This window comes from Amblyraja radiata, chromosome 35 (assembly GCF_010909765.2).
Source record: "Amblyraja radiata isolate CabotCenter1 chromosome 35, sAmbRad1.1.pri, whole genome shotgun sequence".
In the NCBI taxonomy this organism is placed as follows: domain Eukaryota; kingdom Metazoa; phylum Chordata; class Chondrichthyes; order Rajiformes; family Rajidae; genus Amblyraja; species Amblyraja radiata.
This window is the reverse complement of record NC_045990.1, coordinates 1,259,355-1,285,793: the sequence shown is the minus strand read 5'-3', so window position 1 is coordinate 1,285,793 and position 26,439 is coordinate 1,259,355. Positions and strand designations below refer to the sequence as shown.

The following is a 26,439-nucleotide window of genomic DNA, read 5'->3' as shown; positions in this document are numbered from 1 at the left end:
AAGCAGAGATTTCTAGGTTCTTGAATTGTAAGGGCGTCAGAGGCTATGGGGAGAAGGCAGGAGAAAGGGGTTGAGAGAGAAAAAATAGATTATGCCATGATTGAATGGGGGAGTAGACTTGATGGGCCAAATGGCCTAATTCTGATTCTATAAGTTATGAACTTGTGAAGGCAGGAGAATGGAGTTGAGAGGGAAAAATAGATGATGCCATGAGTACAGCAACAGCTGGCAAGGAAATCAACCACGCACAATGTTACAAATCCTAAAGAGCCAGAGGGCAGGGAGGAAAGGTAAATATCTCCCAGGGAAGATGACAGTACCTGGGCGATTGTCTTGCTGTTGCTATTAGTGTGTAATGTGAGATGGAGTTGCATATTCATGAGCTGAGCTGTGACGGCCAGGTGGTATCACCGTGAATGATACCGGCTGCCCCACCCTGACGGAGGCTCAGCACATCCAGCTGACTTGCCTTCGAATCAGCAGCAGGAGAAACAAACGTGTCATCTCCCTTGCCCTGGAACCTCTCACCGATTGCAATGGGATTGAACTTCTCTGCACAGTTGGACAGCAGAATGCGGGATTACCTGAGAGGTAAGGACAGCTGCTATCATATAAATACTAGCAAGTGTAGATATATATATATGTGTGTGATCTATATGTGTATTTGTGAGTGTATATATCCCCTCACAGCGCTAGAGAATTATTTGCCTCAGGACGGTGGAGGCCGGTTCTCTGGATGCTTTCAAGAGAGATTAGATAGAGCTATCTAACTTTTTTTCTCCCTCGTTTATCATATTGTTTACAGCGCACTATGTTTACATATTCTGTTGTAGTAAGTAAGAATTTAGTTGTTCTATCTGGGACATATGACAATAAAACACTCTTGACTTGAAGCACTGTATACTGTTTCCAATCATACCACAATGTAGGGACCAGGTTGTACACTGTAAGCCATCCACTCTCTTTCCAGTTGGTTGTTCGACGAGCCTATAAACCTCAGCCGGCACGGACCTGATATCAACACTCATAACTATCGGATTCCACGAACCCTTTTGTCAGCCCGACGTTTCGAAAATAATAACCTGTCTCCTTTCCCTTCCTGTTCATTCAATCCCACAATTGCTCATTTAATTTCTTGGCAAGCTCTCCAGGTTTATTTTGAGAACAGTGAGATTTTGTTTGATATTTGTCCGCTGGGTACACCTGTGCCCTGTCCCGTTTCGCTGGAAACTCCTTCCTCAGTCGGAGACGGGTGGGAGGGAAGGCATCGGATCTACGCCTTTTGAGATCTTGAGCCAAAAATGTATTGTGCAGTATTTTTGAGGTACAGTCACTGGTGTTAGATCATAAGATCACAAGTGATAGGAGCAGAATTAGGCTAGTCGGCCCATCAAGTCTATTCCACCATGGCTGATCTATCTCTCCTCTTAAATCCATTCTCCTGCCTTCTCCCTCTGACACCCGTACTAATCATTAATGCAATAAACTCACAGCTAGTTTGCAAGCACCAAGCTCCCATAGACAGCAATGTGATAATAAACAATAGGTGCAGGAGGAGACCATTCGGCCCTTCGAGCCAGCACCGCCATTCAATGTGATCATGGCTGATCATCCACAATCAGTACCCCGTTCCTGCCTTCTCCCCATACCCCTTGACTCTGCTATCTTTGAGAGCTCTATCTAATTCTCTCTTGAAAGCATCCAGAGAACCGGCCTCCACCGCCCTCTGAGGCAAATAATTCTCTGGCGCTGTGAGGCAGCAGCTCTACCCGCTGCGCCACCGTGCTGGCACGTGTGTGAAAGAGCCACAGAGAGGAGTTACAGGATGTGGAAAATCAACATGACTGTTGATGTTGGTTGAATTCCAAGCTGCAATATTCAAATGTTGGCTGAACACCTCAGCTCAGTCCGTCTTAACCAAGATGATCTCCCGGTGGCTCAACTCTCCCCCCATTCCCAATCTGACCTTTCTGTCCTGGGCCTCCTCCATTGTCAGAGTGAGGCCCAGCGTTAATTGGAGGAACAGCACCTCGTATATCGCTTGGGTAGTTTACACCCCAGCAATATGAATATTGACATCTCTAACTTCAGGTAGTCCTTGCTCTCTCTCTCTCCATCCCCTTCCCAGTCCTCCCAATAGTTCCACTGTCTCTGCCCACTTTATTTCTTTGTCCTACCCCCTCCCCTGACATCAGTCTGAAGAAGGGGCGGAAGATTGCAATCTTCACGTGGTCCGTCCTGTTTTGACTAATGCAATCAACCCGGCGTGCACAGTCAAATAAGATCAAATAGAACAAGTTGTCCTACAACTTTAGGCTGTGCACGCCATACGCAAGAAGAAGAAGAAGTCTGAAGAAGGGTCTCGACCCGAAACGTCGCCAACTCCTTCTCTCCATAGACAATAGATAGACAATAGGTGCAGGAGTAGGCCATTCAGCCCTTCGAGCCCGCACCGTCATTCAATGTGATCATGGCTGATCATCCACTTTCAGTACCCTGTTCCTGCCTTCTCCCCATATCCCCTGACACGTAGATGCTGCCTCACCCACTGAGTTTCTCTGGCATTTTGTGTCTACCTTCAAATGCAAGCACAATCCGGGCTGTGTTTGCTGGGGAGCCAGCTCCCGAGAGCGCTGAGGATCCTGGTGTAAACTGGGAGCCCTGATCATCAGATGCGTAAAGCAAACAGCTCGAATAATATCTAAGAAACATTCCTGGAGACGGCTGGAGAATCTCTGGAATCTGGCCATGACTCAACCCCTCTGTAACAGTCGACAGAAACATTCTCCACATAACAAGAGTTGAAGGGTGCTTACAATCTTTAATAACATTAACCCCATCAGGTCTCAGAGCTTGGTGTCTGCAGTGGGGATGAACCTTCTGAGCACAAGCCAGAGTCCTCCCTCCCCGGGTGAACCAGTGCTCTGTGTTGAACAACACTCCATCAAGGATTAGGTCTTTGACCACTGGGAGGAGGTGGTTGCAAAGGGTCAACGATCATTGTCCATGTGGTAGATGGCAGAGAGAGCCCCCAATATTCACCACCACTACACTCAGAGTCATGGAAACAGGCCCTTCAGCCCAACTCATCCATGCCAATGTCTGAAGAAAGGTCCCAACCCAAAACATCACCTTCCTCTGTCTTTCTCCAGAGATGCTGCCTGACCTGCTGCGTTACTCCAGCGCTCTGTATCTATCTGTCATGTAAGGTCTCCAGTGTACAAACTAGGTAGAATGCGTCATGCAATTTGCTCATGCCACATGGTATGTAACTGGAGAGTTCAAGTGTATAACTGGCAGGGGAATCTGAGGCCCAAATGGTTCTTTGCGACACATGCCATCTGTGCTTGTGGCTAATTGGGGAATTGTATATGACTGGAGCTAGTTGCTGGGTTAGGGGGTTTGATTGCTAGTGGTTGGATTTGGCTACCTGGTTAGGGAATTGGTTGCTAGGATAGTGATTTGGTTGCTAGGTTCAGGATCCGTTTTGATTATGTATGGATATATGTATGTATATGTTTGTGTGTATGTGTGTATATATGTGTGTGTATGTGTGTATATATATGTGTGTATGTGTGTATGTATATATATGTGTGTATGTGTGTATATATATGTGTGTGTGTGTGTGTGTATATATATATACACACACACACACACACACACACACACACACACACATGTTCAAAATAAAATATTTACTATCAGTTAGGGATTTGGTGGTGAATCTGTGGGCCGTGGAGGCCAATGGATATTTTTAAAGAGGAGATAGACAGATTCTTGCTTATTTTTGGTATCTGGGTGTTATGGGGAGATGGCGGGAGAATAGGGTTAGGAGGGAGAGATAGATCAGCCATGATTGAATGGTGGAGTAGACGATGGGCCGAATGGCCTAATTCTGCTCCTATCACTTATGAACCGAGACTGAGGTGAAGACTTTGCAGATCAGCAGTGAGTGGCCGTGGGAACACTCACGATCGGTTTGCTTCTTAAGCAGCAAATGTTTAAGTGTTGACCTCGGGCATTGTTGCCTCTTCAAGAATGCTTGGGTGGAGTTGGAGACTTCATCTTGTCACCTTAATTGGCCATTTATTCCTTCTCAGGTCCAATTATGCACAGGGCGTCTGCTGCAGAGATACAGCGAGGTTGATATTGAGAACGTGTGTGAGTGTTGATGGACTGCATGCAAAATAACAAACTGCTGACGGAACTCAGAGGGTCAGGCAGCACCTTTGGTGGGAAAAGGATTATAAGCATTGCCTCCCCAGATAGACACAAACATAGAAACATAGAAAATAGGTGCAGGAGTAGGCCATTCGGCCCTTCGAGCCTGCACCGCCATTCAATATGATCATGGCTGATCATCCAACTCACTATCCTGTACCTGCCTTCTCTCCATACCCCCTGATCCCTTTAGCCACAAGGGCCACATCTAACTCCCTCTTAAATATAGCCAATGAACTGTGGCCTCAACTACCTTCTGTGGCAGAGAATTCCACAGATTCACCACTCTCTGTGTGAAAAATGTTTTTCTCATCTCGGTCCTAAAAGATTTCCCCCTTATCCTTAAACGGTGACAAAAAGCTGTAGTAACTCAGAGGGACAAGCAGCATCTCTGGAGGGAAGGAATGTGTGACGTTTCGGGTCAAGTCCTTTCTTCAGACGTTCTAATGAAGATTCACTTCATTTCACTGCACATCTCGTATGTGACGAATAAACCTGACTTGAAGAGTTTGATCATGTGATAACGATAGTTGCTGGACGTGTTTTGTTTCAGTATCTGGGTGTCACTGGTAAGCCAGCATGTAATACCCATCGCTAATTTCCATTGAGCATGTGGTGATGAACATGAATCACTAATATCCTTCTGGTGAAGGTGTTTCCTCTGTGCTGCTTGGAGGGTGTTTCAGGATTTAAGCCCATGGATAATGACAGGCCAGTGATATGACATCCAAGCAGGGATGTAATGCTGAGGCTCTATAAGGTGCTGGCTGGTCAGACCACATTTGGAATATTGTGAGCAGTTTTGGGCCCCATATCTGAGGAAGGATGTGCAGGAAAGAAGTGCAGATGCTGGTTTAAATCGAAAGTAGACACAAAATGCTGGAGTATCTCGGCAGGAGAGGCAGCATTTCTGGAGGGAAGGAATGGGTGACGTTTCGGGTCTCGACCCATTCCTTCTCTCCAGAGGTGCTGCCTGTCTCGCTGAGGAAGGATGCACTGGCGTTGGAGAGTTCCAGAGGAGATTTACGAGAATGATCCCAGTGGGTTAACAGATGATGAGCCTTTGTCGGCACTGGGCCTGCACCCGCTGGAGTTTAGAAGAATGAGGGGGGGGACCTCATTGAAACTTACAGAATAGTGAAAGGCTTGGATAGAGTGGATGTGGAGAGGATGTTTCCACTAGTGGCAGAGCCTCCCTTACAAAGGAAATGAGGAATTTCTTCAGCCAGAGGATGGTGAATCTGTGAATTAATTGCCACAGACGGCTGTGGAGGCCAGGTCTTTGGGTATGTTTACGCCAGAGATTGATAGATTCTTGCTTAGTACAGGTGTCAGTTTCTGCGGAGAAGGCAGGAGAATGGGGTTGAGAGGGAGAGATAGATCAGCCATGATTAAACTCCATCCTGGGTTTGTGGGTGTTGAACGTGTTCGACGGGGGCTGAGAGCTCGGATGCACTGGTTAAACAAGGAAGGTCACAGAAGAGAGTGTGAAGGAGGCAAGGCAATGTACAGTTTGTTTTGGAACAAACACCCATCCCTGGTTTTGGCACACACACAGGCAGCAGGTTTGCTGTACACACGCAGGAACTCTGGTGACCTGTTTAATGACAACTTCCCGTGACTAGGCTGCTGCCTTCACACGCATTCAACCCCCAGCATTGGCATAGAGTGACACAGTGTGGAAACAGGCCCTTCGGCCCAACTTGCCCACACTGGCCAACAATGGGGTTGGACAGGCTAGATGCAGGAAGATTGTTCCCGATGTTGGGGAAGTCCAGAACAAGGGGTCACAGTTTAAGGATAAGGGGGAAATCCTTTAGGACCGAGATGAGAAAAAAAAAATTCACACAGAGAGTGGTGAATCTCTGGAATTCTCTGCCACAGAAGGTAGTTGAGGCCAGTTCATTGGCTATATTTAAGAGGGAGTTAGATGTGGCCCTTGTGGCTAAAGGGATCAGGGGGTATGGAGAGAAGGCAGGTACAGGATACTGAGTTGGATGATCAGCCATGATCATATTGAATGGCGGTGCAGGCTCGAAGGGCCGAATGGCCTCTACTCCTGCACCTATTTTCTATGTTTCTTTGTTTCTATGTCCCAGCTACACCAGTCCCAACCTGCCCGCGTTTGGTCCATATCCCTCCAAACCGGTCCTATCCATGTACCTGTCTAACTGTTTCTTAAACGTTGGGATAGTCCCAGCCTCAACTACCTTCTCTGGCAGCTTGTTCCATACACCCACCACCTTCTGAGTGAAAATGTTACCCCTCAGATTACTATTAATTTGAGTTTAGTTTATTGTCACATTTATTGAGGTACAGTGAAATGCTTTTGTTGCGTGCTATCCAGTCAGCAGAAAGACAATACATGATTACAATCGAGCTATTCACGAGTCTCTGTGGTAAGTGGAGCTAGAGTGGTTGGTTGACCAGCTGTAAGTGGTACAGGGGTGCAGTGGTAGAGTTGCACCAGAGACCCGGGTTCCATCCTGACTACGGGTGCTGTCTGTATGGAGTTTGCACGTTCTCCCCGTGACCTGCGTGGGTTTTCTCCGGGTGCTCCGGTTTCCTCTCACACTCCAAAGACGTACAGGTTTGTAAATTAATTGGCTTGGTATAAATGTAAATTGTCTCTTGTGTGTGTTGGGTCGTGTCAATGTGCGGGGATCGCTGGTCGGTGCGGACTTGGTGGGCTGAAGGCCCTGTTTCCACGCTGTATCTCTAAGAACTAAAACTAAAACTAAAGTGGATTTAAGGTACATAGACAGGATAGGTTTGGAGGGATATGGGTCAAACGCAGGCAGGTGTGAATACTGTAGATGGGGCATGTTGGTGGGTGTGGGCAAGTTGGGCCGAAGGGCCTGTTTCCACGCTGTACGACTCACTGGTGGTTGGTGGTATAGATGAAGTCAGTGGTGTTGGTGTGGGTGATCATTGTGCCAGCTGCCTCCAGTTGCTGTCTCTGCCCGCCGACTGAGTTTCTGTCTGTTGCATCCTCAGGGAGGACGGACGAGGTCCTGGACGACATGCGACCTCACTGTCGCAGGTGCTGCGCGGCAGCCTTCCTCAACCAGGTCTGCAGCGAGCTGGAGATGCAGGCGAGCCACGCTGCTCAACTGCTGCACAACAAGGTAAGGAGTGTTGGGGCCCGACGGTGGGCAACCTAGTGTGGGTCCCACGCTGGGCCAGGCGAGCGGGTGCAGTTTCCCATTGGTCTGGATAAAGTAAAATCTTATGCCCCTGTCCCACTTAGGAAACCTGAACGGAAACCTCTGGAGACTTTGCGCCCCACCCAAGGTTTCCGTGCGGTTCCCAGAGGTTGCAGGTGGTTGCCGGAGGTTGCAGGTAGTGGAAGCAGGTAGGGAGACTGACAAAAACCTCCGGGAACCGCACGGAAACCTTGGGCGGGGTGCAAAGTCTCCAGAGGCTTCCGTTCAGGTTTCCTAAGTGGGACAGGGGCATGACTCTTGGGAATCAGCCAGGTGGCTCTGTCTTTCCACAGGTGTGGGCTGGGCTAGAGGGGCCAAATGGCCTGTTTGTTCTCATTGTACCTGGCCTCGCTTGTTGCCTTTACACTCTGTGCCCCTAGCTTTGTACTCTGTACCCTTGTGCTAAAGAATGACAACTATTAGACTTCCTGAATGCTTCCCTCACCTGCATGTTTACTTTCTGCACCTCCTTAGCCTGCACACCCTGATCCTCCTGTACACAAACATTTACCGCTTTCTCACCATTTAAAATATAATCTATCCTATTCTTCCAAAGTGCACAGACTCATATGTTCCCACATTATCACTCTGCTATCTTCTTGCCCGCTCACATATGTTGTTGATGTCCTTTCACAGATCAGCTTGGTTAAGTTTAATTTAGAGATACAGCGTGGAATCCACAGAAGCCGCAGAGTCCACGCCGACCATCCATGGCCCGTTCACACTAGTTCTATATTATCCCACAATCACACCCACACACTGTGGACAATTTACAGAATTAACATGCAAACCCATCTGTCTTTGGGACGTGGGAGGAAACCGGAGCACCCGGACGGAGAAAACCCACGCGGTCACAGGCAGAACGTGCAAACTCCACACAGGCAGCAGCTGAGGCCGGGATCGAACCCGGGTCTCTGGCGCCGTGAGGCAGCAGCTCTACCCACTGCACTGCTCTGATTTTACACCCGTTGCCTGGTTTCATGGTCACCCTTCCTGGGATCAGCACTAGACCCAGATTTATTATTTGAATGTAAATTACACAGCTGTGGGATTCAGACCCGTCTGCATCTATGATCATGAACCCAGGCTGTTAGTCCATGTGTAGGAACGAACTGCAGATGCTGGCTTAAATCAAAGATAAATCGAGTAACGTAATGATTGCTTAGACTGTCTCCCTCCCACCTTAAGAGAACATACAGCATAGCACAGTACAGGAACAGGCCCTTCGGCCCACAATGTCTGTGCCAAACACAATGCCAAGTTAAGCTGAAGGTAGATAAAACTGGAGAAACTCAGTGGGTGAGGCAGCATCTATGGAGCGAAGGAAAAGGTGACGTTTTGGGTCGAGACCCTTCTTCAGTCTGATGTGGAGGTTCTGTGGATTCCACGCTGTATCTCTAAATTAACCTTAACCAAGCTGATCTGTGAAAGGACATCAACAACATATGAGAGTGGGCAAGAAGATAGAATGATAATGGGGGGAAAAACCAAGTTCAACTGATCTCATCTGCCTGTACATGACCCATAACCCTTCATTCCCTGCACATCCATGTACCTATCTAAAAGTCACTTAAACGCCACTATGGTATCTGCCTCCACCGCCACCTTGGCAGCTCGCTCCGTGAAGTTTCTGTGTAAAAAAACTCGCCCCGCACATCTCCAGCAAACGTTCCGCCTCTCGCTATAAGCCCTCTAATGTTGGACAGTTCCAACCTGGGAACAAGGTTCTGACTGTCTACCTTGTCTATGCCTCTCATAATTTTATATACTTCTGTCGAGCATTCCCTCAACCTCTGATGTTGCAGAGAATTGTCCTCAATATTCAGGGGGAGATATTGAACCTGATACTTCCAATGAATAATAAAAACTGGCAATAGACAATAGGTGCAGGAGTAGGCCATTCGGCCCTTCGAGCCAGCATCGCCATTCAATGTGATCATGGTTGATCATCCCCAAGCAGTACCCCGTTCCTGCCTTCTCCCCATATCCCCTCTTCTCAGAGTCTGAAGAAGGGACTCGACCCATTCCTTCTCTCCAGAGATGCTGCCTGTCCCGCAGAGATACTCCAGCATTTTGTGTCTCTCTTCTTTCCCCAGGAGTCCGGAAGTACTGACCAAGTGATATCCAGTGGCTACATCATGCAGTATGTGGAACACAAGAGGAAGTGGAAGGAGAAATACTTTGTGATGAAGGCGAGCTACCTGTTGGAGTGTTTTGAAACTAAAGAGGTAATCATGTTACCAGTTGCTATTGGAGAGGTGTCATCAAGCTGGAAAGAGTGCTGTGAAGATGGACACAAAATGCTGGAGTAACTCAGCGGGACAGGCAGCATCTCTGGAGAGAAGGAATGGGTGACGTTTCAGGTCGAGATCCTTCTTCAGACTGATGTCGGGAGAGGGAGATACGTAGATAAGGAAGTGTAAGGTGTGAAAATAAGACAAAGGGAATGGACTAACAGCTGCAGAAAGGCCTCAAACCGAAATGTCATCCATTCCTTCTCTCCAGAGATGCTCCCTGTCCCGCTGAGTTACTCTAGCTTTTTCTGTCTATCTTTGGTTTAAATCAGCATCTGCAGTTCCTTCCTACACATTAGAAAAAAACCAAAGCCAGACTTATGGACTGCATAAGCTAGCCACGTGAGATCGAGCTGCCATCCACCACCAGATGGAGCTATTGCAAATATAACCACATCTTCACTCATACCAGTCTTACCTAAAATAAAGGATTCCCACAGAGTGGGAGAGTCTAGGACTAGAGGTCACAGCCTCAGAATTAAAGGACACTCCTTTAGGAAGGAGATGAGGAGGAATTTCTTTAGTCAGAGGGTGGCGAATCTGTGGAATTCATTGCCACAGAAGGCTGTGGAGGCCATGGATATTTTAAGGCAGAGATAGATAGATTCTTGATGAGTACGGGTGTCAGGGGTTATGGGGAGAAGGCAGGAGAATGGGGTTAGGAGGGAAAGATAGATCAACCATGGTTGAATGGTGGAGTAGACTTGATGGGCCAAATGGCCTAATTCTTCTCCTATCACTTATGAACATGAAAGATTTGGGGGAAATTACTTGCATGGAAAGAAGATTGGTTAAAGCCTAGAAAACAGAATCTTGACAAGGATTGTAACATCGTTGTTTAATACTCAGTATAGTTGATCTTTAAGAATATTTGTTTAACTTTGTATTCTGGTGGCAGAATTGTTGTTTTTTTTTCTATTGTACATATTATTCTTGTGATAATTGATTACATTTATTTTTGGGTTAAAAAATAAAACTCTCTGAGTTTGCTGAGGTCCTGTGTGCTGTAACTCTGCCTCCCTGTGCTACAGGCTGCCCAGAGAGGAGCGAGAGCAGACAGCGAGATACGCCTTTCGGGCTGCATCCTGTTGAACGAGGTGTCCGCCTACAGGGAGATGCTGAGACAAAGCTGGCCTGCGTTCAATGGTAAGAGAGCACGGGGGCGGGGGATCAGACCTGGGGCTGCACCTTCTCATCCAGTCCCAGGCGGGACTGACATACGATGAAAGAATGGATCGATTCCAGGACAAGGGGTCACAGTTTAAGGATAAAGGGGAAATCTTTTAGGACCGAGATGAGGAAAACATTTTTCACACAGAGAGTGGTGAATCTCTGGAATTCTCTGCCACAGAAGGTAGTTGAGGCCAGTTCATTGACCAAGGTCTAAGCGGAAGCTCAGAGGGGATAGAGCCTTTTCTGTTGCTGCTCCGGCACTCTGGAACACCTTGCCGTTGCACATCAGACAGGCCCCCTCACTGTCCATCTTCAAATCCTCCCTAAAAACATATTTTTATTCTTTGGCTTTCGACACTGGCTGAGGCATTGCTCCTGTTTTTAGTGCTTTTAATGTCTTTTAATTTTTAGTGTGTTTTTTATAGTCCTTCGTTGTACGGTTTTTAATGGTTTTTAATTGTTTGTAATAGCTTTTTGTTCATGATTTCTCATGTACAGCACTTTGTGGCAACTGTAGTTGTTTAAAGTGCTTTATAAATAAAGTTATTATTATTATTATTATTATATTTAAGAGGGAGTTAGATGTGGCCCTTGTGGCTAAAGGGATCAGGGGTTATGGAGAGAAGGCAGGTACGGGATACTGAGTTGGATGATCAGCCATGATCATATTGAATGGCGGAGCAGGCTCGAAGGGCCGAATGGCCTACTCCTGCACCTATTTTCTATGTTTCTATGACTGGGCTTGTATTCACTGGAATTTAGAAGGTTGAGAGGGAATCTTATAGAAATTAAAGTATGCACAAAATGCTGGAGTAACTCAGCGGGACAGGCATCATCTCTGAAGATCAGTCTGAAGAAGGGTCACGACCCGAAACATCACCAATTCCTTCTCTCCAGAGATGCTGCCTGTCCCGCTGAGTTACTCCAGCATTTTGTGTCCACCTTCGATCTAAACCAGCATCTGCAGTTCTTTCCTACTTATATAAAATTATTAAGGGATTGGACTGGCTAGATGCAGGATAAATGTTCCCCATATTGGGGGGGAGTCTGGAACCAGGGGTCACAGTTTAAGTATAAGGAGTAGGCCATTTAGGACAAAGATGAGGAAAACCATTTTCACCCAGAGAGTTGTGAATCTGTGGAATTATCTGCCACAGAAGGCAGTGGAGGCCAATTCACTGGATGTTTTCAAGAGAGAGTTAGATTTAGCTCTTCGGGCTAACAGAATCAAGGGATATGGAGAGAAAGCAGGAACGAGGTACTGATTCTGGATGATCAGCCATGATCATATTGAATGGCGGTGCTGGCTCGAAGGGCTGGATGGCCAACTCCTGCACCCTTTGGCTATGTTTTCTATTCCTCACCCGTCAGTGTATGGACACCCAAGGAATGCTAGCATCATTTTGAGTATATCCACAATGTGTATCTAGACACAGTAAATGGCTCGATTGTAATCACATATTGTCTTTCCGCTGACTGGTTAGCACGCAACAAAAGATTTTCACTGTACATGACAATAAACTAAACTAAACTTTAAAGCAAGGATGCAATGCTGAGGCTTTACAAGGCACTGGCTGGACCACAGTGGGAGTATTGTGAGTAGTGAGCGCTATATCTGAGCAAGGATGTGCTGGCCTTGGACAGGGTCCAGAAGAGGTTTCCACGCTGTATCTCTAAACTGGAACTAAACTAAATGCTGGGAGCGTGTGGCTGTGAAAGGTGCTGCCTAAATGTAGTCGCTGCTTTGCAGGTGTGGCAGACTCTCACTTGGAAGAACAACACATGAGCTTTCCGACAAGGCACCAACTCTTCCTGTGGCACGCCTACAGACCCCACCTCCTTCTCAGCTTCCGCACTGATGACGACTCTCACACCTGGGCAATGCTCCTTGCCGATGGGGTTCGACGTCTAAACGCTGGTAAGAGCTTTCCTCCCCACTTCCTTCCCCCCCTACTGGGGCGGCAGCGGGTGGAGTTGCTGCCTCACAGCGCCAGGGGCCCGGGCTCGATCCCGACTACGGGTGCTGTCTGTACGGAGTTTGCACGTTCTCCCCGTGACCTCTCGGAGATCTTCAGCTTCCCCCCACACTCCAAAGACGTACAAGCTTGTAGGTTAGTTGGCTTGGTGTAAATGTAAAAATTGTCCCTAGTGTGTGTCGGATAGTGTTAATGTGCGGGGATTGCTGGTCGGTGCAGATTAGGTGGGCCGAAGGGCCTGTTTCCGCGCTGTATCTCTAAACTAAAGCTGCAGCTCTTTGTCTCTCCGGATCTTGTGCTGTACTCTTCCATATTGTAACCCCTACTGTTCCTGAACAGATTTGCAAAGAGAAGTCTCTTCGTGTGATAATTCAAACCAGTGTGCTCCGGTGCCTGTGTCTTCCTTGCAGTGCTCTTTGGCAGAGACTCCTTTGAGGCCCGTGTGTTCCTGGAAGCGGTTCGAGGATACAGGGAACAGAATGGACGTTACGGCATCTGTGACTTGTACTTGGGTTCAGAGATCGAGGTAAGGTTCACGGATTGTCTGACGGCAGCCTTGGTATTTGCCCCTACTCACAGTAAAAGGATGAGTCCCCATCTATAAAGAAACTACTGGTCGTTTAAGGGCCTGTCCAACTTGGCGATTTATTTGAAAATTTCAAAATCCAGTGGTGACAAAAAAATGTAGCGACACTTGAAAAACGCCGAGCGTCATACGTCATCACGTCGCAAATGTTTCGGTGACCTGATCCGTCAGTCGCCGAAAAAATCGGCAAGTGGGCAGGCCCTTTAGACAATGAAGATGGCACGGTGGTGCAGCTGGTAGTGCTGCTGCCTCGTAGCGCCAGAGACCCGGGTTCGATCCACTCCGCCTCCCGTACGGAGAAACACACGCATGGAACACAGGGTGCGGATCCAGAAAGTTCTCTGAGATGTTTCAAACCTGGTTCTGCCTCTGTCCCTGGCTGGTGTAAACGTCAGGAATGTCCATCGGATCGGATAAGGGTTAGTGTTTCCACCATTGTCAAATAGAGACAAGTTCAAGTTCAAGTGAGTTTATTGTCATGTGTCCCTGTATAGGACAATGAAATTCTTGCTTTGCTTAAGCACACAGAAAATAGTAGGCATTTACTACAAAACAGATAAATGTGTCCATATACCATGACTTGTTCAAAATGCTGCCGCTCGCCTTTTGACCGGAACTCGAAAGAGGGAGCACATTACGCCAATTTTGGCCTCCCTTCACTGGCTCCCAGTGCACTTTCGAGTTCATTTCAAAATTATTTTATTTGTTTTTAAATCGTTGAATGGGCTCGCCCCGCCTTACCTCTCTGAGCTGCTCCACCTATATGCTCCTGCCCGGTGCCTCAGGTCAGCTGATCAGCTGCTCCTTGAGGTACCAAGGTCTAAGCGGAAGCTCAGAGGGGATAGAGCCTTTTCTGTTGCTGCTCCGGCACTCTGGAACACCTTGCCGCTGCACATCAGACAGGCCCCCTCACTGTCCATCTTCAAATCCTCCCTAAAAACACATTTTTATTCTTTGGCTTTCGACACTGGCTGAGGCATTGCTCCTGTTCTTAGTGCTTTTAATGTCTTTTAATTTTTAGTGTGTTTTTTATAGTCCTTCGTTTTACGGTTTTTTAATGGTTTTTAATTGTTTGTAATAGCTTTTTGTCCATGAGTTCTCATGTACAGCACTTTGTGGCAACTGCAGTTGTTTAAAGTGCTTTATAAATAAAGTTATTATTATTATTATTATGATATAAATATATACACACATGAATAAATAAACTGGTAAAGTGCAAATAACAGAAAGTGGTTATTAATAATCAGAGTTTTGTCCGAGCCAGGTTTAATAGCCTGATGGCTGTGGGGAAGTAGCTATTCCTGAACCTGGTTGTTGCAGTCTTCAGGCTCCTGTACCTTCTACCTGAAGGTAGCAGGGAGATGAGTGTGTGGCCAGGATGGTGTAGGTCTTTGATGATACTGCCAGCCTTTTTGAGGCAGCGACTACGATAAATCCCCTCGATGGAAGGAAGGTCAGAGCCGATGATGGACTGGGCAGTGTTTACTACTTTTTGTAGTCCTTGCCTCTCCAGGGCGCTCAAATTGCCGAACCAAGCCACGATGCAACCGGTCAGCATGCTCTCGACTGTGCACCTGTAGAAGTTAGAGAGAGTCTTCCTTGACAATCCGACTCTCCGTAATCTTCTCAGGAAGTAGAGGCGCTGATGAGCTTTTTTGATAATTGCGTTAGTGTTCTCGGACCAGGAAAGATCTTCAGAGATGTGCACGCCCAGGAATTTGAAGTTCTTGACCCTTTCAACCATCGACCCGCTGATGTAAATGGGGCTGTGGGTCCCCCTCCTACTCCTTCCAAAGTCCACAATCAGTTCCTTGGTTTTGCTGGTGTTGAGGGCCAGGTTATTGCGCTGGCACCATATGGACAGTTGCTTGACAGGACATTGTGACCCTCAACCTTGTGTCTCCTTTTGTTTCATCTTGGAGATCCCCCATTGACCCAGTTTGATACATAACTCGTAATACCTCAGTTCAGTTTAATTTATTGTCAGGTGTGCCGAGGTACAATGAAAAGCCTTAGTTGCGTGCTATCCAGTCAGCGGAAAGACCACACATGATTACAATCGAGCCGTTCACAGTGGATCGATACATGATAAGGGAAAAACGTTTAGTGCAAGGTAAAGCCAGCAAAGTCCGATCAAGGATAGTCCGAGGGTCACCAATGAGGTAGATAGTAGTTCAGCACTGCTCTCTGGTTGTGGTACGATGGTTCAGTTGCCTGATAACAGCTGGGAAGAAACTGCCCCTGAATCTGGAGGTGTGCGTTTTCACACTTCTGTACCTGTGATGTATTTGAAGGGGGGGAATTCTAGCACTCTTGCGGGCTACTCCAGTAAGAGGAGATGAGGTAACTCCGTGATTATGAAGGCTCTATGGATGAAGACCCCCTGGTAGAGGGTGAACGAGTGTCCTTCCTCATGGACAACCTGCCAACGAGGAGATCCTCCAGCGATACAAACCAAGGGGAGGCAGCGGTGAAACCACGTTAACAGACCACCCCCCCCCCCCCCCCCCCCCCGGCAGACACTGAGAACCAGATCACAATGGATGGACACCACCCAAAGTATCTCACAACATTGCCCACAGCTCTTCAAGCCAAAGGAAGCAATGAGTAAGCTGTTCATGTGGAGATGAATTTATTTCTGATCTCTTCTCAGATCCTGAGTAATCTGGTGATGGAAGACTTGTGTCCCGTGTTGGAGACTCAGCTCATTCCTCACGTCAGAGGGCCAGAGAGCAAGCGGAAGCAAACCTGGCTCAGGGTGAGTCTCATCTGAAAACAGCTTCAGACAAACCATGTGGGAGTTTTCAATTTTCAGTTCTCATTTCTCTACCTCTCACCCTCCATCTTTGTGCCAGTGCCTCTTGTTTCCTCTCTCTGTGTCCCTGCAGTGTGTGTGTTTGTGTGTGTGTGTGTGACTGTGTGTGTGTGTGTGTGTGTGTGTGTGTGTGTGTGTGTGTGTGTGTGTGTGTGTGTGTGTGTGTGTGTGTGTGTGGCTCTCACGCTCCCTGTCTCGCGCTCTCTCTCGCGCTCTCCTGTCTCTCTCTCGCGCTATTTTGGTATTTTTAAAACAGTAATTGATAGATTCTTGATTCATAAGGGCGTCAAAGGTTACAGGGAGAAGGCAGGAGAACGGGATTGAGAGGGAGAGATAGATCAGCCATGATTGAATGGTGGCCTAATTATACTCCTATGTCTTATGGTCACGGTCTCTGCCTCTCTGTGTGAGAAGGTTTATAGTAAAATATGCTAAACTTGTTCATGCATCAGCACCAAATCTCTTGACTTCTCTTCCACATCACTCCTCAATGTTTCCTGTCACATGGCTTGCAACATCTTGTGTAGTTATTAAACATTGCCACATTATTGATATTTTCACGAGGCTCCCTTGCATTCCAGGAAGAATAGATAATTTCCTTTCTTCCTTTCTCCCCCACTTTGGGGAGATCTGATTTCTGATTTCTCGCGTGTCGGTGCCGTTCTCCGCAGTTCTGTTTATTGCCGACTCCGACCTTTGTCAGCTTGGGTAGAGTCACGGACAGAGGGATGTGTAGACATCAGGCCTAACAAAACCACTTCAATTCATCCATCTTTCGAATAGCAGTCTCCCTCTATGTTTAAGATGCCGACATCTGTTATTTCCATTACAATTTGGATGGTGAATGAAATTAGAATTCTTCACGCACACATAGACACACACATGCACGTTCACTCACTCATACTCACATGCTCACTCTCACTCACACTCACACACACACACATGCACGCTCACTCTCACTCATACTCACATGCTCACTCTCACTCACACTCTAGTGTATGGCATTGTATGTTTGGTATAGTTCAGAGACACAGCATGGAAACAGGCCCTTCAGCCCACTGAGTCTATGCCTACCGTTTACACATGTTCCATCTAATCCCACTTTCTCATCAACTCCCTACACACAAGGGGAAATTTGCAGAAGGCAATTAACCTACAAGCCAGCACGTCTTTGGGATGTGGGCAGAAACCAGAGCACCCGGAGGAAACCCACCAGGTTGCAAGGAGAACGTACAAACTCCGTACAGACAGCACCTGTAGTCAGAATCGAACCTGGTGGTCTGGCGCTATGAGGCAGCGGCTCTACCCGCTGCACCACCGTGCCGCCCCTCGTTGGTTGGTGTTGATGTGTTGGTTGGTATGTGTTGCTCTCAACACAGTGGCGCAGCGGGAGAGTTGCTGCCTCACAGCGCCAGCTCCCGGATACGATCCTGACTACGGGCGCTGTCCGTATGGCGGAGTTTGTACATTCTCTCTGTGACCGACGTGGGTTTTCTCCGGGTGAAGTGTGAAATGAAATGGTGAGGAGTGGGGTGGGGGCACGGGTGAAGAGACGGAGGGAATGTGTCGACACAGAGGAACTGAGGTCGTTGGAATCTTGAGCAAAGTGCTGGAGTAACTGAGCAGCTTAGGCAGCTCAGCTCGACTACGGGTGCTGTCTGTGCGGAGTTTAGTACGTTTGACCTGCCTGGGTTTTCTCCAAGATCTTCGGTTTCCTCCCACACTCCAAAGATGTACAGGTGTGTAGGTTAATTGGCTTGGTGTCGATGTAAAAATTGTCCCTCGTGTGTGTAGGCTAGTGTTAGTGTGCGGGGAATTGGTGGTCGGTGCGGACTCGGTGGGCCGAAGGGCCTGTTTCCGCGCTGTATCTCTAAACTAAACTAAATCTACCATGCACCCGTGATGCTCCTGGCCGGCAGAGATGGCAGAGCTTGCACGGGAGTTACCATTCGGTGGAGCCCCAGCACCAGCATGGCTCAGTCAGTGATGTGAACTGGAGATGTTGTTGATGGTTGCCTGTGTTCTGCAGATGCTAGGGGCGATGTTCGGCGTGGTGGAAGGCCGGGTGTCCGAGAGGTTCCAGGCTCTGGTCCAGGACAACGAGGAGCAGAGGCAGCGGCTGGAGCGGGTAGTGCGGCCAGACCTCAGCCAGATCCTCACCTCCAAGAAGCAGCTCGGCCACAAGCTCCAAGGTAGCCGCCATCTTGAATTATTCCATGGGTTCATGGAGAGGTCAAAGAAAGGCACATCCACCCCAGGTCGCGACCCCAGCCAGGTCATGACCCCAGGTCACCCCAACCACAAACAGCTCACAACCCCAGGTCTGACCTCGCGTACGTCATGACCCCAGGTCTGACACCCGTCTGGACACCAGACCTTGAGGAACGTAGACACCCACTCTGAAACATAGAAACATAGACAATAGGTGCAGGAGGAGGCCATTCGGCCCTTCGAGCCAGCACCGCCATTCATTGTGATCATGGCTGATCGTCCCCTATCAATAACCCGTGCCTGCCTTCTCCCCATATCCCCAAACATGTTCAGGGAGAATGGGAGTGGGGTGGGTCTGGGTTCCAGGTGGGTGGAAAGAGGGGCAGAGCAGGGAATAAGGTGGGGTTGGGGCGGGAGTGGGAAGGGGAGGGGGAGGCGGCCAGGATTGCCAAAGGCTGAGCAGTTGGGGCTGGAGGGGAAGGGAGGGAGGGGGCCAGGATAGTGATGGGTCGAATGGTTGGTTTGGGATTGGGAAGGGGAGTGGGATGGAGAGAGGAAGTCAGGATTGCCAAAGGCCGAGCGGTTGGGTTGGAGTGGGTGACGATTGTTGTCTCCTCAGCCTCGGTGGGGGAGAGGGTGCGGGACTTCTGCCGAGCGCAGGTGGAGCCACAGCTTGGGTCAGTGCGGGACGCAGTGGCAGCATCAGTCAGAGATCTCCTCGCCGAGACCCGAACACTCTTCTCGCAGGATGTGGGTGAAGTGATCAGCGCGGTGAAGAGTGGAGGAGACAACTGCTCGCTGCCTGAGGTACACAACCTTACTCCAGCATTTGGTGTCCATCTTCAGTTTAAACCAACATCTGCCATTCCTTCCTATACTTCTTGTCTAAATTAAACTCCAGCTGCCGTTTCTCTGCCCAGCCCTTGTGTTCCATCTTTAGTTCTGCTCAGAGACACAGCATGGAAACTTGGCCCACAGAGTCCATGCCGACCTTCAACCCCTCGTTCTACATTATCCCACTTTCTCATCTACTCCCCACACACACACGGGGGAATTCACAGAGGGCCGATCGATCCTACAAACCCGCACATCTTTAGGATGAGGGAAGGAAACCAGAGCACTCGGGGGAAAACCCACGTGGTCAAGGGGAGAACAGTGTAAACTCTACACAGACAGTACTCATAGTCAGGATCGAACCTGGGTCTCTGGCGCTGTAAGGCAGCAACTCTACCGCTGTGCTGCCCAATGTTTGGATTGTGAAGATGTGTGTGTTTCCGATGGAGGTACGATGGGTCAATGACCCGCTACATTGGGTCCAACCCTGGTTCAAGCTTCTTTCTTCCGTTCCCTCCCCACAGGTAAGCAGGCCGGCTCCTGGAGTTGCCACATCACTCGGCACAGCTACATCTCTGCTACAGGAAGACCAACCAGCTGGAACATCACCTGGACAAAGTGGCCCCACATTTCACTTTTGACGGGGTTCACTTTCTGGTTCAGCGAGCTGAAAACATCGTCCAGCAGGTCAGCACCGCCATCAGGCCTGTCTGTCCACACCCATTGGGGCACCTGCACTCGGTGCAGTGCGGCACACATGCATGCATGCATGGACACAGCAGTGCATGACTCCAGCATTCACAAATGCAGTCAGTCAGATATGCACGGACAGGCAGGCAGAAAAATTCTGAAGCCAGGAATTAGTGTGATGGTAGACACAGAGTGCTGGAGTAACTCAGCAGGTCAGGCAGCATCTGTGGAGAACATGGATAGGTGACGTTTCACAGAGTGCTGGAGTAACTCAGCGGGTCAGGCAGCATCTGTGGAGAACATGGATAGGTGACGTTTCACAGAGTGCTGGAGTAACTCAGCGGGTCAGGCAGCATCTGTGGAGAACATGGATAGGTGACATTTCACAGAGTGCTGGAGTAACTCAGCGGGTCAGGCAGCATCTGTGGAGCTAAGGAAATAGGCAACGTTTCGGGCCAAACCCCGTAAGGGTTTCGGCCCGAAACGTTGCCTATTTCCAGAAGGATTTCGGCCCGAAACGTTGCCTATTTCCTTAGCTCCATAGATGCTGCTGCACCATAACTCAGCGGGTCAGGCAGCATCTGTGGAGAACATGGATAGGTGACGTTTCACAGAGTGCTGGAGTAACTCAGCGGGTCAGGCAGCATCTGTGGAGAACATGGATAGGTGACGTTTCACAGAGTGCTGGAGTAACTCAGCGGGTCAGGCAGCATCTGTGGAGAACATGGATAGGTGACGTTTCACAGAGTGCTGGAGTAACTCAGCGGGTCAGGCAGCATCTCTGGAGAGAAGGAATGGGTGACGCTTCGGGTCGAGACCCTTCTTCGAGATCCTTCATCAGTTGTCTGATTTTAATACTTGAATGAACGAATGAATGAATACTTTATTCTCACGTGTGACGTCACGGGGATATTCTTTGTTTTGCGTACACAAGGTCGTACACAAGGTATGCCAAGAGTCACCACATAAAGAGTGGCGACAAGGTTACAAAGTTTCACACAGCGGGATTATGCCTTTGTTGTTGGTTGTGTTGTGATGTCCGTGTTGATCTGCCACATTACCTCCTCTCTCGCTCTCCTTACAGCTGATGGAAGATGCAGTATACACCTTTCAGCACATGCTCGCTTCTATGCAGCCCGCCATGGGACTCCCAGCTGAAACCAACCAGCTCCTTGATAATACCAGAGTCCTTGTCCTAAAGGTACTTGTCACTGTGACAGGGAGGGCCAGGGGGTGAAACACATTGGGGGAGAATGGGAAAGGATTCAGAGTGCTGGAGTAACTCAGCGGGTCAGGCAGCATCTTTGGGGAATGTGGATAGGTGACGTTCCAGTTTGGGACGCTTCTTCAGACGAGATGGGGGGGGGGGAAGAAAGCTGGAATGGGGGGGGGGGGGGGGGGGGGGAGGCAGGACAAAGTGTACAAGCACAATGTGTGTTTGGGCCATGTAACAAACTGTGTAAGATTGAGCGGTGTGTACATTTACTGTGAGTAATGTGTAACCAACAGTGGGATTAAGGGGGAAACTGTAAGTGTGTGTGTGTGTGGTGCAACAGACATCTTAACATGAGGGGTGTGGATAGGACAGGTTTCGGGGATATGGGCCAAGCGCAGGCAGCTGGGACGAGTGCAGAAGGGGCATGTTGGTCAGCGTGGGCACGTTGGGCTGAAGGGGCCTGTTTCCACGCTGTATCAATCTATGACCATGACCTGTGTTGTCCTCTTTCCCTGTAGAAGTTCGACTCGGACAGCAATGCTGCCGGACGGCAGTTTGTTCGGGACACCTCTCTTGGAGCTTGTTCTGCCCTTTGTGCTGAAGAACCTGGATCCTGTCTGCAAACCAGTGAGTACGGGTCCGTGTGCTCTGAGCAAGGACATCGTGTCCACATTGCATGTCTCCGTGGCTGCAGGCATGGGGAAGGGCCTTCCGTTTCAGTCTAGTTTATTGTCACGTGTACCGAGGTACAGTGAAAAGCTTTTGTTGCGTGCTAACCAGTCAGCGGGAAGACTATACATGATTACAATCGAGCCATTCACAGTGTACAGATACATGATGAAGGGAATAACAGTTTAGTGTAAGATAGTGGTAAAAGGGTATGATTACGGCAATGCAATTTTATCGAGAAGTTTCCATTAGAAATGTGGATTTAGGAGTTTGGTATGCACAATAGTGACTAGAGATATAAGAATTTAATGAATATTATGTGTAAATACAAGTAGCTCAGCAACAATGTGTATTTCCATATTCTGAAGTGGCCATAACACACACACACGCGCACAGTCTCACACACACACACACACACACACACACACACACACACACACACACACACACACACACACACACACACACTCACACTCACACTCACACACAGTCACACACATGCAGACGCACACACACATACACTCGCAGTTACACACACGGACACATATGCAGACACATGCACGCGCACACACATGCACGCATACTCACACTCGCACACACACACACTCACTCACTCACTCACTCACTCACTCACACACACACACACACACACACACACACACACACACACACACACACACACACACACACACACACACACACACACACACACACACACACGAAGGCTAGGACGAAGCGGTGGACTCCCTTCTGTAACACCGTCGCCCTGCAGCTGCTGTAATTAATATCAAGTTTCAAACTGTTAAAAGTATATAAAAACTGTCGGAAAGGCAGTAACTCTTTAATGGCTTTCCAGCCTCATGGAACGGCTGGAGATTTAAAAGCATCTGCAAGCCAAAGGTGCAACTGGTCTGTAAGTGTACCCAGCAGCTGCCTTCTACAAAGCCCACTTGACCTTGAAGTGCCACGCTGAGTTACACATGAATTCATTTTTAGCAGCAGAGTAATATATTGTGCATTAAATAGCCTAATGGTCCAGCAGGTTTGTGTAATTAATATCCTATAACAGTATTCCTGATGTTTATTTCGTTCAGTTTAGTTTAGAGATACAGCGCGGGAACAGACCTAGCCACCGAATCCGCGCCGACCAGCGATCCCTGCACCCTAACACTATCCCACACACACTAAGGACAATTGTCAACTATACCAAGCCATTTAACCTACAAACATGAACTAATCTCACTATTGACATTGCTCTCAATTCTGCTGGCCTCTCTATACCTTTACTCCTTTGCGATCATCCTTTGTTGAAGGCAGAGATTTGGCCTCATGTCAAACAATACAATACAATACAATACAATACCTTTTATTTGTCAGCGGTAGATGTAGAAACAAAGACCTGCAGATGCTGGTTCTTACCAAAGAAAGGCACTAAGTGCTGAATGAACTCAGCGGGTCAGGCAGCATCTCGGGAGAAAAAGGATGGGTGACGTTTCGGGTCGGGACTGAAGGTCGTTCTGAAGAAGGGTCCTGACCTGAAACGTTACCTATCCTTTTTCTCCAGAGATGCTGCTTGACCCACTGAGTTACTCCAGCACTCTGTGTCTATTAGCGGCAGATACATTCCTTCTTGCTTCAATATCACACCGTGCTTCCCAATGTAACTTATTGGACTCTGGACAGCAGAATGGAATAATGATTATATTCTACTCCAGGAGCTGCCTGCGTATGAGGCGGATGTGCCTGTGGATGACGAGGGAGTGATACAGATTGAAAACATCTACAAGGAACTCGTCCTGCATGTTGTGTCTGAGGAAATTAACAAAGGTATGAATTAAGGTTATAAGGAATAGGAGTAGAATTAGGCCATTCGGCCCATCAAGTCCACTCAACCATTCAATAATGGCTGATCTTTCTCTCCCTCCTAACCCCATTCTTCTGCCTTATCCCCATAACCTCTGACACCTGTAATAACCAAGAATCTATCTACCTCTGCCTTAAAAATATCCAGTGACGGCATCCACGGCAAAGAATTCCACAGATTCACCACCCTCTATTGTGGATGGTTGGCATGGACTTGGTGGGCCGAAGGGCCTGTTTCTGTGGAATTCTCTGCCTCAGAGGGCAGTGGAGGCCGGTTCTCTGGATGCTTTCAAGAGAGAGCTAGATTGGGCTCTTAAAAATAGCGGAGTCAGGGGATATGGGGAGAAGGCAGGAACGGGATACTGGTTGGGGATGATCAGCCATGATCACATTGAATGGCGGTGATGGCTTGAAGGGCCAAATGGCCTACTCCTGCACCTATTGTCTATTATCTATTGTTTCCATGCTGTATCCCTAACAGAAACCAATGCAGATGTTCTTTCTCTCTCCTAGCCATGAAGGTGCCGTCCACAGGGCCAGAGTTCAGTCTGTACAATGAGAGTGTGGATTCCCCGTGGGAGGGTGAGACCCAGCATTCCATTGCTCAACACTCCAATTCACCGGTCTACAAGTCCAACGGATTCACCGGCACTTGGGACGAGTGAAGAACACAGGGATGAAACTGGGAGCACGTCACCGTCGGGGAATGACACAACGGCTGGAGCAATGTGATCATCACCATGACTGCTGGAGACGCCGGACTTTAGTCACCAGATTGATGGATGCCATGGACCATGAGGGTGGACAAGCACATTGGAACAGAAAGTTAAAAGGAACTTGCAGCTCAGTTCAAAGAGACAATGTCATTTGGAGATATGGGGCAAATCCTGAACATTCCCAGATGCAGTTGATGTGGAGGACTTCAATCATCCTTCCACATAACTGTAACCCTGAAGTGATCCACAATGATGAGCTGTTGAACGTTGACTTATGTAGAAACAAAGAACTGCAGGTGCCAGTTAATACACAAAAGGACACAAAGTGCTGGAGTTACTCAGCAGGTCAGGCAGCATCCCTGGAGAACAAGTATAGGTGACGTTTCGGGTCAAGTTGAATTGTGCTGTACAACGTAGAATTCTCCAATTTTAGGGAATCTCCCTCCCATCACCCCTACACTCTTCATCCTCCTTGTGCTCCACCTGGACTCTCATCTATTTCTCCCCTCCTCCTCTATTTCTTCTTCCGGCTTCACAATTGTTCAATCCTGTCTCACAACTTCTGCTTTTATCTCTGGCCTTTGTTCCAACCATCTGCCTATCAAACATCCCCTTCTCCCGCTACACTTTCTTCTGCCTCTCCTCTCTTCTAGCTTTCTTTCCCCCCCCCCCCCCCCCCCCCCACCACCTACAAGCAACCTATACCCGGCCACTGACACTTCTCCTCCGCATAGCGGAGTTGGTCCTTACCCTCAATAACTTCCTGCTGCACCCGCTGAGTTTCTCCAGCATTTTTGTGTACCTTCGATTTTCCAGCATCTGCAGTTCCTTCTTAAACACCTACCTACAATCAGTCTGAAGAAGGGTTCCAACCCGAAATGTCACCTGTCCATGTTCTCCACAGATGCTGCCTGACCCGCTGAGTTACTCCAGCACTCTGTGTCGTTTAACACAATGATTACAGTGGGGCCATTATAGGTGGAGGCCATTGATTGTAAAATTATCTATTTCAATAGACGAATATGATGGAAAATTAAGATGTGGTTCTGCCATAATTTGGGCGGGGCCTGTGTTATGGGCGGAGTCTGTGTTGTGGGCGGGGCATGCGCGATGGGCGGGGTCTGAGGTGGGTGGGAGTGGTCTGTGGTGGTGGGCGGGGTCTGAGGTGGGCAGGCGTGGACTGCGGGGGTGGGCGGGGCCTGTGGATGGGAGTGGTTTGTGGGGGGGGCTGTGGTGGTGGGCGGGGCCTGGGCGGGTGGGCAGTGCCTGTGTGGGGGCGGGACCTGGGGGTGGGCGGGGCCTGGGGTGGGCTGGAGTGGACAGTGAGGATGGGTGGTGTCTGCGGGTAGTGGGTGGGCCCTGTGCGAGCGGGCGGGGCATGCGTGGTGGGCGGGGCGCGGCTTGTGGATGGGAGTGGTCTGTGGGATGGGCGGGGCCTGTGGTGGCGGGCGGGGCATGTGCGGTGGGCGGGGCCTGTGGATGGGAGTGGTCTGTGGTGGTGGGCGGGGCCTGTGGATGGGAGTGGTCTGTGGGGTAGGCGGGGCATGCACGGTAGGCGGGGCCTGTGGATAGGAGTGGTCTGTGGGGGGGGCGGGGCCTGTGGTGGCGGGCGGGGCATGCGCGGTGGGCGGGTGGACTGAGGATGGGCGGTGTCTGCGGGTAGTGGGCGGGGCCTGTGGTGGCGGGCGAGGCATGCGCGGTGAGCAGGGCTTGGGGATGGGAGTGGTCTGTGGGATGGGCGGGGCCTGTGGTGGCGGACGGGGCATGCGCGGCGGGCGGGGCCTGTGGATGGGAGTGGTCTGTGGGGTGGGCGGGGCCTGTGGTGGCGGGCGGGGCATGCGCGGTGGGCGGGGCCTGTGGATGGGAGTGGACTGTGAGGATGGGCGGGGCCTGTGGGGGGGGGCATGCGCGGTAGGCGGGGCCTGTGGTGGCGGGCGGGGCCTGTGGATGGGAGTGGTCTGTGGGGTGG

At 49.2% G+C, this 26,439-nt stretch overlaps 1 protein-coding gene across 3 annotated transcripts; it reads left to right on the top strand.

The window, feature by feature from the left end:
- The first annotated feature begins 233 nt into the window (after positions 1-233).
- Positions 234-24,858, top strand: niban3 (niban apoptosis regulator 3). 3 transcript variants are annotated; one of them, XM_033012219.1, is made up of 14 exons: positions 239-591; positions 7,219-7,349; positions 9,524-9,655; positions 10,753-10,867; positions 12,645-12,812; positions 13,281-13,396; positions 16,110-16,214; positions 18,301-18,463; positions 19,102-19,289; positions 19,841-20,003; positions 21,091-21,207; positions 21,741-21,849; positions 23,607-23,718; positions 24,268-24,858. In XM_033012219.1, exons 1-10 carry the CDS (start codon positions 537-539, stop codon positions 19,955-19,957), a joined length of 1,290 nt encoding a protein of 429 aa, XP_032868110.1. In that variant the 5' UTR covers positions 239-536; the 3' UTR covers positions 19,958-20,003; positions 21,091-21,207; positions 21,741-21,849; positions 23,607-23,718; positions 24,268-24,858. The 3 variants fall into 3 exon arrangements, with proteins under 3 accessions (XP_032868112.1, XP_032868111.1, XP_032868110.1); XM_033012221.1 differs by lacking the exons at positions 19,102-19,289; positions 19,841-20,003; positions 21,091-21,207; ... (1 more) ...; positions 23,607-23,718; positions 24,268-24,858 and adding exons at positions 18,515-18,559; positions 18,593-18,683 and having other exon boundaries at positions 234-591; XM_033012220.1 differs by lacking the exons at positions 19,102-19,289; positions 19,841-20,003; positions 21,091-21,207; ... (1 more) ...; positions 23,607-23,718; positions 24,268-24,858 and adding an exon at positions 18,515-18,694 and having other exon boundaries at positions 234-591.
- Positions 24,859-26,439: the final 1,581 nt, after the last annotated feature.

Bases quoted from the DNA above. Each gene is read 5' to 3' on its own strand.
- niban3 (XM_033012219.1), top strand. From the start codon at position 537: ATGGGATTGAACTTCTCTGCACAGTTGGACAGCAGAATGCGGGATTAC. The intron at 12,813-13,280 runs GTAAGAGCTTTC...TCTTCCTTGCAG, and splicing joins GGTTCGACGTCTAAACGCTG to TGCTCTTTGGCAGAGACTCC. The intron at 18,464-19,101 runs GTAGCCGCCATC...TTGTCTCCTCAG, and splicing joins GCTCGGCCACAAGCTCCAAG to CCTCGGTGGGGGAGAGGGTG.